Source organism: Ixodes scapularis, unplaced genomic scaffold, assembly GCF_016920785.2.
Source record: "Ixodes scapularis isolate PalLabHiFi unplaced genomic scaffold, ASM1692078v2 PGA_scaffold44__24_contigs__length_19508400, whole genome shotgun sequence".
NCBI lineage: Eukaryota > Metazoa > Arthropoda > Arachnida > Ixodida > Ixodidae > Ixodes > Ixodes scapularis.
Window position 1 is genome coordinate 12,663,942 of NW_024609873.1, and position 15,810 is coordinate 12,679,751.

A 15,810-nucleotide genomic window follows, 5' to 3' on the forward strand; every position below is an offset into this window, starting at 1 on the left:
ACAAATTCTCATTATTTATTTGACTTATTGTGACAATTAGCTCCCATGTTATGTCCCCCTGTGTGTATAAGTGACCTGCGCAAACCACATCACTGTGGCTTTTATAGCTTTTTTGTTAACAGATCTGTTAAGCTTAAAGGGAGACACCCTGTATAAGCCCCACACTCTACAAAATCTGGGGCATCTGCTTTCTTGAAAACCACTTGAGAGCGCCAATCACTGCAGTCTGCAGAGGAACATTGACGGATGACGAGGCTGAAATTACGTTGTAAAGACAATGGTATGGTGCTTGGCATGACGTAAGCATATGAAACGTGCCTGGTGTCGCAACATCACTGACACTGTCAGTGTCACACTGACACTGTCACGACGCACGTTGACAGTCTGTTGTAACAGTGTCAGTGTCACAACACACTGTCAATGTGACTTACAGTGTGACACTGACACTGTGACACTGACTCACACAGTGTGACACTGTATGACACTGGCACTCCGTGACACTGACTCAGACAGCGTGTGACATTGAAGCAGTCGACACTATCACGCTGTGTCAACTGTTTCAGTCGACACGGCGTGATAGTGTCACAACATCACGTGTTCAGACAAACAGCGGCGCTTTGCTCCGTAAAACGAGCACGGAGCGAGTGCTCTCTGGCCTTCCCCAGGGAAAGAGTGCAAGGAAGAGCAACGGGAAAGCGGAGAGAAAAAAAAAGCAGATTCCTTTGCCACAAGGGGTTGAGGTAGCTCCGAGTGTTTGGTTCTCTTTCGCCGCAGCTGGTCCAGGGCTCCGCTCGGCACTGCCGCATTCCAATTGTTGTTTTCTGCACGCTTTGTCTAGTGCGTCTCCCTCCAACAGGCTCTGAGAAAGTTGCATTTACATCGCAACTGCAGGGGATGGCACCCACTAGTAAGACAGCCACGGAGCATTCATGCACTTAACTTGCACGACACAGGGCCGCTTCGCACCATACGGTCTTCATATGCATGTGTACACTCTTTCTCTGAACAAATACATCGCCTTCTGTGTTACCATTGACTTTGCCACGCTAGTATGGCAAAGGTTCGACGTCCGCCTTTCGTGCTGCTGTTGCCGTGTTTTCCAGGCTATAAGTCTGTTCCCTGCATCTGGAGACTTTTGGCTGAAAAGTGCTCTTTTTTAGCTACCTAGTCTGCACTTGGGGCGCAGTCCACACTGGGTGCTTCCTTCGTCCATGTTTTACTTTTGTTAGAAAAGAACTCGTTAGTTCCCCGATGAATAGCACTTAATCACGACTAGAGTTCCGTGTTTTAAAGGTTTATTTTTCTTCGAATTTGCGGGAGTTTTTTTAGGGTTTTTTTTTTCACACCTATTTACAGTGTAGACCGCATATAACGTATGTCGCGGGAGTCGCGAAAATCCGCACTATAAGTGGTACCGCGCTATAACGTAAGGCTTCGACGCCAGTGGGCAGGACAGCAGCAGCTCGTTCACCATGCTTAAACGAGTCTTCTTCTTTGTCCAGGTATGTGGAAGAAGGAATGATCATTGTTACCGATCCGATAATCGTTTTTTACTGCTGGTGTCTTGCCCACACCAATATGTGCATTTTTTTGAGTGTGTCAGAAACACTGTTCAGTCTTTGCTATGTTGTGGCGATGTTGAGGCCAATCCGGGTCCCATGAGCGATGTTCAGGTTAAGCAGGTTTAGCGAAATGTATGATCTTTTACAGAGCTTGAATGCTCGCTCGCTTCAGTTTGAACAGGGACAGGCAAAGCTGCTTACCAGTGTAAATGAGATAAAGGAAAACCAGAAACTTATGCAAGAAGAGGTGGCTGACATTAACAAAACGTTGCATGTCGTTGAGACTAAAACAATCCTTCTTGAAACAAAACAGCAACAATACGGTGTCGCCGGTCAAGCAGCTGATAGCTTACGGAGCGAAAACATCGCTCTGCGGGAGCGTCTTGATGATATGGAGGACCGGTCTCGTCGAAACAACGTTATCTTTTACGGTATTCCTGATCTTGCTTCAGAAACGTGGAGTGACGCTGAACAAAAGATAACAAGCCTGCTCTCTGAATGCTTCTTGCCTTCCATAAGCGGAACATTTGGTATAGAGCGCTCACATAGGCTAGGGGCATTTGCTGCGAACAAATGTCGCCCCATCATCGTACAGTTTTCTTCTTTCAAAACAAGGGATCTTATCTTATCTTGCAAAATGCAACTAAAAACGGTAGGCGTGACTGTCAGTGAAGATTTTTCTTTTGCTACTCGCCTGGCTAGGAGAAAACTAATAGAATTTGGCAAATCCCAAGGAAGTACTTTCAAACTGCGTTTCAACAAGCTTTATCACAATAACAACTGCTATACGTACAACCCCCAAGAAGACCGAATATGTGTGTCAACCTCGTTCCAACGCTCTGAAAGAAATGTAAGCGTGCTTCCACTAATTTCAGCCCCCCTTTCTCAACCGTCTGGCTCCGCCTAGCGGTCCGAGAGGGGCGGGGGACCAGTTAACGTGCCAGTTGTTTTTTCTAACATTCGAAGTCTGATTAAAAAACGCGATGACTTATGCTCAATGATTGACTCATGTGATGCTGGTTTGGTTGTGCTCACTGAAACTTGGCTTTCCTCTCAAGTTAAGGATTCTGAAATATTTCATTGTAGTAAAAGTTTTGATGTTTACCGGAATGACCGCAGGGAACGTTCTGGAGGCGGAGTTTTGATAGCAGCTGTGCCTGAACTTAAATCTTTTTTGATAAACATAAAATCTGATCTTGAGATAATATGGGTAGGTCTTTCCATTGGACACAAAAAGCTAGTATTAGGCTGTTGCTATCGTCCTCCAACAGGATCAAATACTTTTGTTGAGCAACTTCATGATGCAATTAACCTTGTCCGTGTTCGCTTTCCAAACTTACCCATTTTTCTTATGGGCGACTTTAATCATCCCGGCATCATCTGGTCTGATTTAAGTTCTTCATCGAAAAACCCCTCAACTGAATGTAACCAGTTCTTAAATCTATGTTCTGACTTTAACCTTTCGCAAATTGTAAGATTTCCGACAAGGACAACAGACTCCTCGGCGAACGTGCTCGACCTGATACTGACTGATACACCTGATTTAATTTCTGATATTTTATACCTTCCTGGTCTCAGTGATCACTCGTTGCTTAATTTTTCTTTTATAACTCCCGTGTGCCCTAATACAAAACAGATCAAACAAATTCGGGATTACAAGAGGGCCAACTACGCAGCGATTAATAAAGGTCTGTGCTGTTTTTTGGAGGACTTTTTGCCAGAGTTTTGCGAGCGTTCCGTTCAAACCAATTGGGACTTATATAAAAACAAAGCCATTTCTTTATTTAATGAGCACATTCCATTACGCTCAATTATAACAAACACACAGTCTCCATGGTTTACTCCTCAACTCCGAAAGCTCTCAAATAAAAAGAAACGTTTGTTCAGAAACGCAAAGCGCATTGACTCGGAGGAATACTGGCAACGTTATAATCTCGCAGCGAATGAATACAAAAAAGCAGTCGGGGAGGCTAAATATTACTTCTTTAATGAGTGCTTACCATCTATGCTAATTAATAATCCTAAACAGTTTTGGAGTGTGATGAATCCCAGTGTTGAGCGTTCCCTTTCACTTAGAAATGAGTCCGGTGAAATGTTTCCCAATTCACTATGTTCAACTGTTCTCAATGACATGTTTTCTAGTGTATTTAATAATGTTACTGATTCATTTTGTCCATCATATCCTTCATATGACTTTTCCCATGAATCCAATTGTCATTGATGAGTATGGCATTTTAAAGATTATAGAGTCAACTAAACAATCATCGTCATCTGGTGTTGACAATATTAACTCAAAGTTTCTAAAGAATACAAAAGAATATACATCAATCATTTTGTCTAAACTATTTGAGCAATCTCTTTCACTAGGTCAGCTTCCAGACGACTGGAAAACTGGAAGGGTGATTCCACTGCACAAGACTGGAGACAAACATTCCCCTTCTAACTTTAGACCCATTTCACTCACAAGTATTTGTTGTAAAACGATGGAACATATAATTTATTCTAATCTGGTTAATTTTCTTGAATCTAATTCATTCTTCAACGTTAACCAACACGGTTTTAGGAAATTTTTTTCATGCGAGACACAACTTGTAAGACTAACAAATGATTTCCATCGCGTTCTAGATCGTGGTTCACGAATTGACAGTGTTTTTCTTGACTTCTCTAAGGCGTTTGACAGGGTCTCTCATAACCTTCTTCTTCTTAAGCTTCACAAACTTAACATTGAACCGCATGTACTTTCGTGGATTCGCGCATTTCTAACTAATCGTTCACAGTTTGTAAGTTGTAATAATACCGACTCGTCCAAAGTTTCAGTAACGTCCGGAGTACCTCAGGGATCTGTGCTTGGCCCTCTTCTCTTTCTCATTTACATTAATGACTTACCATTGAATGTAACATCTTCTATTTGTTTATTTGCAGATGATTGTGTTGTATACCGCGAAATTGTTAACAGTTCCGACATATTACTTCTTCAAAATGATCTCGATTCCATCTCAAGTTGGTGTGACTCTTGGCACATGTCATTAAATGTCGATAAGTGTAAACACATGATAATTTCCAGGCGAGTTAAAACGATCCTCCTTCCTATATCCTTAATAATATGACTTTAGAGCGGGTTGACACTTACAAATATCTGGGCGTTCACATCACATCTAACCTCTCATGGGAATCGCATGTTAACCACGTCATTTCCAATGCCAACCGCATGCTTGGCTATCTAAAACATAATTTTTTCCAGACTCCTTCGACTTTGAAACTCTTTTTCTATAAAACACTAGTCCGGCCAAAACTTGAGTACGCTTCTGCTGTTTGGGATCCTAACACTGAGAGCCTCGTCGGCGCCTTGGAGGCTGTCCAGAATAGATCTGTGCGTTTCATTCTTTCTAATTACCATAGTACATCAAGCGTAACCTCTATGAAAAAATGCCTATCCTTGCCAGCGCTTTCTTTACGCCGAAAATTTTATCGATTAAGTTTATTTCAGAAAATATTTTTTCACAACCCTATACTTAAGACTGAACTCCTACTGGAGCCATCCTACATATCATCACGCAATGATCACATACATAAAGTCGAAATTCCACAGTGCCACACTAATACCTACTACAGATCATTCATACCTCGTACGTCTGCTGACTGGAATCACCTTTCCACATCCATCGCCACAATTGTTAATCCTGTTGATTTTAAAAAAGCTGTATCAATACTACTAGAAGTTGATTGTGATTTGAGTGTTCCATTAACTTGTACGTAATAATCCCACCCCCTCTGTAATGCCTTCGGGCCCTGAGGGTACCAATAAATGAAATGAAATGAAATGAAATAACCAAAACATCAGTTTTTCAGGCCAAATTACATGCCATGAGACAACTTACCTTTGTAAAAGAATTTATTTTATGTTAGATGAAAAATAAAGCTTAATTTGAGGAAAGTCGTTATTTCACCAGACTAGTACAGTTCTGTCTGAAGTGTGTCACACATTTTGAAAGAAATGAGCGGCTTTTGCCTGGCGCAGCCTTTTTAACGGCGTCGCGGGTTGCGGGCGGACGTTGCGAGCGTTCAGGATTGGTAACCCTAATCACTTTTCTCCGGAGATGAAAACGCGTGAAAATTCGCAGCCTTCATACGGTACGCGCCAGTAATACCTTGAACTTGAGCACACGCATGAAGTGCGCGAAATAAGAAATCCGGGCGATGTTCGAGGACACAAATGCTTAGAAAGCACAACTGTAGTCGAAGTAAACAAACACAACGACACGGGCGTTTCTGCCGTCTTGAGAGCGCCGCCACGACATCGCCGCACGAGTAGGTGGATCTTCCCTTCTAGTACGTGCTGGGTTATCATAGTGACACACAACGAAAATTCACAGTCAAGGATAGCGCTTTTACGCGGAACGATGAGATGAACGCCGTCTACGACGACGATCACAACCGACGCCATGTTTGCGGAGAGAAGCAGCCGGCCCGCGACCGGCACACCGGCATGCAACGCGCGCGAACACTTCTCCTGGACCTGTGATTGGTCTGTCGTTGCGGTTTGTTTCCAACGCAGCGAAGGGATGCACGCACGTGAACGACACGTGCGTGCGTCCCTCCGTCGCTATGGCAACTAAAGCCTCTCTCTTCGCTTCTCCCCGCTCCTTCGAGCCGAGCAACCTCCGTGCCCCGCGAGTTCCGCTTGCGGCTCGCGCCGTCAGCGCCGTTATCTAGTGTCGCACAGGGAAGCGTGCTCGCTGCTCCGGTCGTCGTCGCGATCGGCGGGCTGCGCCAGAAACCGCACTATAACCGGTATTTCCCTTCGCGCGCCTGCATTTTAAGCGGTATGTAATTACATGGAGTTCTATGGGAGGCGAACCGGTGGTTTAAAAAAACCGCGTTATACCCGGTCCTGCACTATAAGCGGTTACGTTGTAAGTGGTCTATACTGTAGTGTTTTTTGGTGTTAGACCAAAAATTTGCCATTTGTCAGGACTTAGTTAACTAAGTTGAATAAAATGGGGAACGGACGTAGGATCCCTCAACCACCTGCGAACATGCACATTACCCGAATACGTGTATTTGGAAAATGTGCTGGAACCGATAACAAAAGAAAACAATATAAAGGGTCTGGTTTTCGAAGAATAAAGTAGCCTTGCAGACAGTTCAATGCAGCAGTGTTCCAGGTAAATGTAAAACAAAGCTTTAGTGGAGGATTTCTTCAGGGTTCTTAATTTCCCCCCGAGTTCGATGAAACTTTACACTGTTTAATAAACAGTTTGGCGTTTTCGATATTTACTGAGAACACTGGACACTAATCAAGACTTATAAAGCAATACAAATGTGATTCAAGCTGGTTTTATACAATTTGTATTGTTTTAGCAGAAGCGAGAATGAGCGTGAACGCTGTTCTTTATTTTGATGGCGTTGCGTCTGTGCTTCTCGAAAGGTTCTACCGTCACTTCTTTACCTGTAGTAAAGATTATACAATTACAAGCAGTTTGGGTTTTTACCATCAAGATCGAGCCCGATCCACATTGTCCGCTTGGGCGCAGCTACCTTGCACATCACCTGCCTGGGCATAGAGGGCGAAAGCAACGCGGTGACACTTTCAGCTTTTCTCGCAGAATAACGCCCAGGTGGAATTATCTTTGGAATTGCTTTAGGGGACAGCTCCACTGATGACAAGCTATTTTTGAAAAAGATGACCTGCAGCCTTTACAGTCTTGTTAATTCACTCGAGGGGGCAATTTTTTGTTTAGAGCAATAAACAACTTTCAATCTATCAGAGTCAAAAGCAGTCCTACTGTACATAAGATAGCAGCAGCACACGACTACCAAACAGCAACCTGTCTTTCAATTTAAATCACTTTCCATTTCCCTTTTTGGGGAAGTGCTGTGTGACCGGGGGAGGGGGGGAAAGGGGGGTAGGGGAGGGAGCCGCTAGCCGCGTTTTTAACACGCAAAGAGTCGCAGCTTGGCACCCTTGACATAGAATATAAACTTTTAGACACATATCATATTTTCAAGCATATAAGTGGCGCCTTTGTATAAAGTGCACACTATGACCATGGTGTGTGCACAAGGTAGAACCAGTTTAAATGTTTTCGCCAACCAATGAAACAAGAAATATAAACCCCATAGCAAACTTGCACTGTTAAGGTCCATACCTGTGTAAGAGAGAAGCGCATATAGACCAAGATGCATCATTGTATAAACTTCCCCAACAAAAAATTTTGTAAAAGTAATATATGAGAAAACTCTGGGAAAGATAGTAGTTTGCAGACCGTAGTCCTAAAAACATGGTAGCTGCAGCGCTCCAGCCTCTGCCATGTTTCTTTCCGCTCCAGCGACCGGTCCTCAACGCTCCACATTGCGGCGAGTCAGGGCCACGCCTCGATTGTGGAGCGTCTGCTTCAGTACGGAGCGGCGGTGGACACGTTGGACTCCCTGGGACGGACTCCGCTCCTCATTGCCGTCATAGGAGGTCACCACGATGTTGCCAAGGTGCTCATCAACTACCAGGCCAACGTCAACATGGAGGGACTCTACGGTATGCCTTCCCATCCAGGTAGCACACCAGGGAAACGCCAAACTTGGCACTGGCTTCATAATCCTAGGGGCCTAACTTGGGCCTAATGCAGTTTTGCTGTGAGGCATTAGTTAGTGTCAAAGTGCTTTCCTTTGGCGTTTCTATGAATTTTCTCTGGCTCGCCGCACAGTTGGCAAGGTGCCGGACTTGAGCTATGTGTGCTGTGTATGAACCAAACTACCAGCGGCGCAGCCTGGCACTTGTTTGGCGAATTGGGGCCAAGATGCCCAGACTCTGGCCAAAGATGGTGGAGTGTGGTTCAACCTCGGCTTCCTCAGGCTTTTTAATTAAGGAGACGCTGACACCCCCCAAAATCTTTTTTTGAAATTTTTTGCCAGGTGTTTTAAAATGTGTCAGAACCCAATCAATAGTTTGCTATAAAATAGTTTGTTGTTCGGCGAGTTGGTGAACATTTGGATACATGGTTTTGCGCAAAAAAGGACGGACAGAAACGGACGGAAAGACAGTTGTAAGTTGCGCTCGTGTTTGTTTCTCTCTCTTGTGTCCGTCTTTTTTGCGCAAAAAATAGTTTGCTAGAGTGTCACATACATATCTTTAATAAAGTCAAAAACGCAACTGCCTAAAACCAAAACTCAGTCTAGACTGGGGAGGAAGAAGAAACATAAAAGAGGAGAGCGTTGCCTGAAGTCACATGGTTCTGCAACTTTTTTTATTGATCAGCGTATTTGCAGTTTTTTAGAAACCACAAAAAGTATGTGTCATATTTTCTGTCTATACTACTATTGAGCATGTGCCTTCGATAACCCACTACTTGGGTTATCTGTGGTGGTTGTCGAGGGACATTTTGGAATTATAGAAAAGATAATCACCCACCACTTGGTGGGTGATTATCTTTGGTGGTTGGCACATGACCACAGAGAAGGGAGTGAGCGCAACTCAAACCAGCCAGTTCACGATCACCGGTTTTTGGGTGGAAAAAAAACGAATTTCAACCCGCAAATTGCATCATGTACAAAAAAAAAAACTTTGCAAACATAAATACCCTGTCAGTGTCCCTTTAAGGCCCTAAATTCCCAGACGAAATCCAGATTTTTGCTTGAAGAACTGCACCAACTAGGTACACTTTCAAAAGGCGTTGAGACATAAAGCAAGCTACGCTTCAAAAGCACCGCCGCTTTTACGGCACTAGAACTATGGTTGTCGGGTTCAACCCCGATGCTCAATGTTTTGATTGTGTGATTATTAAAACATGGCGGTTGCGAGATTGAAACCACTTTTACCGTCACGGCTTGATGTGGACCCCAGCATAGACGTCAAAATTCCAGGGAGTAATTAACTCTTTCCGCACCATGGGGAAAAGTGATCATTTTCGACAGTGCTGATTGTTGGGTGAGTTGGTGCTGAATCTTTGAAAACATGGTTGCACTTATAGACACGGACAAGAGGGAAAAACAAGGCAACGCATTGCGCTAACTTCTGCCGCTTTATTCTCAAAAATACGTGGGAATATATCCTCTGCATTATTGTACCAGACAACCAGTCTTGTGCCCTGCTGCTGCTCGCAAGAGCTGTGTATCTTTATCTGCCAGATTAATTGAAGCCACCCTGACGCATTCATCGCCGCAACTTTTGATTACCGTATTTACACAATCGTAAGTCGACTCAATTGTAAGTCAAAGCCCTCACATTGCGCGTCAGCGAGAAGAAAATCTTTAAGGCATATTTTACGTTACACACGGGAGAACTGCAGGTCTTCCGAACGCCCAGCCTTCAGCACTCGATTGATGCCTTCTGGCGTTTTATGGCTGTGCATGCACGCGGAGCATCAGATGCCCAGGTGTTATCGAAACTAGAATGCTCACGTGTGAGGCGGGACAACGCTGTTCTCGACTAAAGACTATGATTCCTCCGCACTCGGAATGGCAGTCCCGTCGTCATCACTGCTATGTTCTCGAAGCATGCCGTCGGCGTCGTTCAACGAAATCTCGCGCTTTGGAAATGACTGCATCAACTGCATCTTCCGCGCTTCCTCAATGATTGCGTTGCACGTCGCAGGTAGGGACCAATTGTGCATTTATGTGGCTTACGTTGCAAGTTTGCCTTCTAACTTTGGAAGGCCTATCCAGACTTTGGCCCGCGGAAGCCTCTTCCTTTGCCGTCACACCTAAGATCCTGCGCCATTGCAGACTCCACTGGAGCACCACTCACTCTGACGGATCAAACTTGCATCTAGCAGTGCAGTTGTTGGTTGCTTCTGGATGAAAGATGGAAATAAACGAGCGCCGAAAACTTAACTGCCCGTACCACGCGTGTCAATATAAAAAAACATAGCTGGCGCTCCGGCATCATCTCGGCTCTCTATCAAACGACGTGCGACCGTGAATTGTGTGAAAAACTGCGAAAAGAAGTTGCAAGGAGTGAGGCGTGAGACTGTTCTGGCGGCCATTCCGGAATGGCTCTTACAAGAAGTGTTGCCACCCCCGGGAGTCGGACACGCCGTGCGCTGTTCACCACTGTACATTCAGGCTAATTTGCATATTGCTATCAGTAATACTCTTTCTTGCGAAATTAAAAAAAAAAAAAAATACTTGTAAGTTGAGTGCACAGAATAGCGCAGTGCTACAAGTACAGCCTGCTGAACTTGTAACAAGTCAAGGTGTTCTTGATATCGGAATTGTTTCGTTTTTGTCGGCAGTGGAATTCTTTGGTTCGATTGTAAGTCAACCCCTCCCCACTTCTGATTTTCAAAATTGAAAAATGGGTCGACCTACATTTGTGTAAATATGGTAAGTCTGCTCCTATAATTTCTCTTACCGTTTTATCTTTGTGCCTACTAATAGTCGTGCATGTAGTGAACACAGGTTTGCATCCCCAGTCATGACAGTCCGTAGGTAGATGGCCATCTTGATGGCCGCTCACTTTTTGGTTCTGTTCGCATAATCTATCGCTAAGAAACCTTACTGTCTGGCGTATGTATTTTCTGCCACACGTCGGAAGGTTCTGATATACGACTCCTTCTGCACGTGCAACAAGTGGGCTCTGATGCTTCTTCAGACAGCTTACTGGAGCTTTTCATGAAGGAACTATCAATTGGTATATCTCGGCGAGTTTATCCGGTGCCGAAAAAGCCCTTTGTTTCTTTTGGGCTATGTCTTGATCTGGAGCTTCTAAGCTTCTTTAAAACCTTCATCACAACAGACACAAGGAGAGTCTTTGGAAAACCGGCAGTCACCAGGCGTTCCGACTGCTCCTTCAGACCTGAAGGTATCGCATGTTGACAGGACCTCGTAAGCGCGTTCACAAAACATGAATTTACAATTTCTTTTACCCAAGTTTTGAGTGCGAAAGGTTGAATGGTAACAGGCTTATTTGCTCTCGGGTGGCAAGCCCAACACACATGCTGCTCCGAGAGGGTGAGCTTAATGTCTAAAAACTGAATGACATTTTCAACAGGTGCCTTATGCATCAGTTGAAGAGGATAAAGGGCATTACTGAAAATGGTTAAAAGACTTTTTACTGCTGAGGGTGAGTGAGGAGTATCATGGCCAAGAGAAACTAAAAAATCACATCTAAAAACCTTTTCAACATAAAAACCATGTACGTGGTCCAAAAGGTCTCTGATGATGGGCTAAAAATCTATCACTCAAGATGGGCGCTAGACAAGAAACGTTACATGCTTCTCGCTTTTGAATGAAAATGCTATTGTTCCATTTTGCAGAAGTCGAGACGAGGTAAAACGAAAGCAATTCCAGAATGTCGTCCACAGTCATGCTAGCTGCATTTTGAAACACTGATGCCCTTCATCCTCTCCATGCATGAGGTACATGTGGAGAAATGTCATTCAGTTTTTAGACAGTAAGCTCACCCTCCTCACAAAGCAGCATGTGTGTTGGGCTTACCACCCAGTCCCTAGAGCCAATAAGGCCCTTTTGCCATTCAACCTTTTGCATTCAGCACTTGTTAAAAGAGGAATTGTAAATTAATATTTTGGGGTGGCCCTTAGGAGGTCATGTCAATGCGCGCTACCTTCGTGTCTCAAGGAGCAGTCAGAGCGCTTTGTCTCTGCCGGTTTTCCAAAGATTCTCTTTGTGTTTGCTGCGGAAAGGGTTTTAAAGAGAGTAGTAGTAGATGTTCCAAATCGAGACATAGCTAAAAAAAAAAAGGAACAAAAAAGGGTGGCAGTTCTGTCATTTATGCACAAGACTACATGCAACCTTAAGACGGTAGCAAATCATTCTAATGATAGGGTAAATGGTAGTTTTTTTCGGCACCTGATAAACTCTCCAAGATGTGCGAACCCTTTCAGAAATGCTCCCGTAGGCTGTCTGAAGAAGCACCAGAGCACGTTTGTTGCATGCGGAGAAGGAGTCGTAGATCAGATCCTGTTGGTGTGTGGCAGGAAATAGGTAGGCCAAGCAGGAAGTGTGCTAATGATAGATTACACAAACACAACCAAAAACGTAGCAGCCATCGAGATGGCCAACTGTCGATGCATTGTCATGAATGCAGGTGCAAACTGATGTTCACTACATGTCTGATTATCAGTAGGCTTAAAGGACACATGCAAAGGAAAAAAGCTTTTTTTTTTTAAACAGCCTAGATGGAAAAAGAATGTTATAAAACGAATTTACAAAGAAGAAAAAAAAATTTTAGAGTTATATTTATGGCGCAAAACAAATTTGTAGTTGGCGACCGCGGGAGCCGGCGCGCGTCACAAATAGACGTGTGTGCCGTCGTGCGGCGCAGCTGCCTCCTCAAAGTCACACCGCGGCCGCACGCTGAGCGTGGCGCGACGCCGGTTCAACGTGTTTCTTCACGCCACCGCTGCTGCTGCCACGCAAGTTCGTCTGCTCCGGGGCACCGCCGCCGTCGTCTGACCAGCGCACAGGTCTATCGCATCTGCTTGCGCTTTTTCAGGAGCTTCCTTTGGGCTCTAAAAGTTACTTATTGATCTTCGTTTTTTGTTGCACTTCAAACGAAGATGAATAAGTAACTTTTAGAGACCATAGGAAGCTTCCGAAAGAACACAAGCACCACGTGACAAATACAGGCCAGTCACGTGATAAATAGCGGCCACTTTTCCGTAGCGCCCGCGGGCACGAACTACGAATTCGTATGGTTGCGTAAATATAGCTCTAAAATGTAAATTTGTTTTATGTCTCCTTCTCTTGTGTTGTCCAGAGTTGAAATGCACTAAGCCAGAGCTGAATTAGTCAAAGGGCTCATCTATCTGAATTTCTCAGTGGTGTTTCTTTTTTCTTTCTTATTTTCTTTTTCTTTATCTTCTAGTTTATTTAGGGATTTCGTCTTTTCTGTGTGTGTGTATATATATAGGTATATATATATTTAAATATATTTATCTTCTTTAGTCTGAAAAGTTGGGAGGGAGAGAGTATGTATTGAAGGAGACATAAGTAAATGTTTGTTTCTAGTTGAAAGAACTGTGCTGTCTGTCCTTGTCCCTAAGTGTTTTTATTATTTCTTTGATTCTTGTTTTTTTATGGCTTTCTTTTCCCAACCAGGCTGCTTAAAAAAATGTTTCTTTTCCTTTGCATGTGTCCTTTAAAGATAAAATGCTAAGAGGAAATGTAGAGGCAGACTTGATCAAGTCAAAAAGCGCAGCTTCGATTTACCTGGTGGTTAAAGAGACACAGTTTTTGCGAGCAGCAGCGGGGTACAGGCTTGGTAGAGTGGCGCAATAACGAAGAGGATATATTCCTCTATATATCTGAGGATTAAACAGTCAGAAGTCGGTGCATTGTGTTGTATTGTTCTTCCCTCTTGTCCAGGTCTATATGTGCTAGCATGTTTTCAAAGATAATTTTCGCCAGATAGACAAAACCCTTTTCATTTTAATAACAAGTTACAAATCTAGCCTATAAGCTGCTCTTTAGAAGAAAAAAAGTTTACATTGATGTCTAAAAATAAATTGTCAAATTTGAATACTGAAGTTGGAATTTGTCCAAAAATGCGAACAAAAGTTTTAAACATTTGTGGTTTTACCAAGTTGTGCTGTGATTTTTAAAAATCCTAAATATACAAAGTGCACCCGATTTTCACCACCATCACTTCTGTAAAGTAGGGAGCTCTAACTGATACCATCTTTTTTTGGTTCGTTGGCAAGTGTACGTTCTTCTGTGGTGTCATGCCATTGAGAGAAGCTGTTGCCTGCGGAGCTGTATTTTCTCCAGATTACTCTCTTTTTTGCACGAGACCTTGGTTTTTATAACACTGCCCTAACTTATCCTCCGCTGCTGTTTTTATGGATTGCGGCACATATAAAGTATGTGCCCCTGCTTGGGACAACCTAGAAAGCTAGAATAACGCTCTCCGACGAGCACCTGTCAATATTCTACACCTCGGGGGGGGGGGGGGGGGGGGGGGGGGGGGGGGGGGGGAACGTTGCTGGACTAGCTGAAATCAAGTAATCCAACATAATCCATGGTCTTCGCTGCTGCTGTTGTTACGGAGACAACCAGTATAAGCAGTTAAATTGTGCAATTGAAACTGTCTTTGTAGCAGTCCCCAATGTCAGTGGGGGGCCATGTTTAACGAGTGCCACCACTAAGCAGAGTTTTATTTCTCTTAGCTTACCAATTTGGAAGAGAGCGAAAAATGAAATCTGAACCAGAACTGTGTTTCTTCGGACATCTACATAATGCTGCTATGTGTTCTGTTGTGCCGAGTCCGAATTTTACTTTTAATTTTGAACGCGTAATGCGTGCGTAGCTTATTCTTTTCTGCCATCCCACGCGAAAATCAGTCCACTTCCAGCTGGATTATGGAACTGGAAATGAGGCAGTCCAGCTGGATTCCAGCTGTGTCCAGCTGGACTGCCTCATTTCCAGTTCCATAATCCAGCTGGAAGTGGACTGATTTTCGCCTGGGATGCATATTTTATTCAAATTGGAATGAACAATGTGCGGCAGGAAGCTGAAACCCCGCGAGAATATGATGCTAGCAGCTGGATGGGATGCAGAAGTTTGAGACCATGATGCTAGCCGGATGAATAAATGAAAGAGAAAGAAGAAATTTATCTGCGAGCTGACATCCTGCTAAGCCTAATATTGTCAAAAAAGAATAAATGATGTTGGGGGCACGTGCAACATTTATTTCGGCGAGAAACGCGTGCCAGCAAAATAAAAGCAATATTTTTGCTTAACGTTTCATCGACAGGCCGTCTAACCGTTACATCGACAGCTCAAATGAACTTTTTTTGTAATGAGCTGCCGTAGAGTGTCCGCGAAGTGGCAGCTTGCTAAACAGTACAGCCCACCTATAACGAATGCCGCATCAATTTAAAATCAGTTCGCTGTATTCATTTTTCGCTATGTGTGGACTTAAAAAAAAAAAAAATCGAGAAATCATTTGCTTTACCACGCGATTTTAATGCTTTCCAAAACAGCCGTCGATTCGCGACTGTACGCACTCCGTAAGGGATGTCTTCACGATCGCTTGGACGATTGCGTCCAAGTGCAGGAAAAGGCTTTGTCCAAGTGCGACCTGCTTGGCACCAGCGAAGTAGTCACGGAGGGTCTCTATTGCGGTGAGAGCCATTCCGGCGGGCACTGACTTTTTCGCAAAGTTGTCGTCACTCTTGTTCCTTTCGCTACCTGCCTCGGGTCACAGTTCGCGAGGGCTTCATCAGTCAAGTTCTCGGTGGCCACAACGTTGTCCTCTGTTCTGAGGAAGCTGACAAGGTCAACACGAGACGGT

General features: G+C 44.0%; 1 protein-coding gene across 1 annotated transcript in view; it reads left to right on the forward strand.

The window, feature by feature from the left end:
- The window catches only part of LOC8032295 (ankyrin-3), a 54,720-nt gene that overhangs the window by 11,587 nt on the left and 27,323 nt on the right, over positions 1-15,810 (forward strand). The window contains exon 5 of the mRNA XM_040217115.3: positions 7,892-8,094. Coding sequence (XP_040073049.1) covers positions 7,892-8,094 — 203 coding nt within the window. The remainder of the gene's footprint in view (positions 1-7,891; positions 8,095-15,810) is intronic.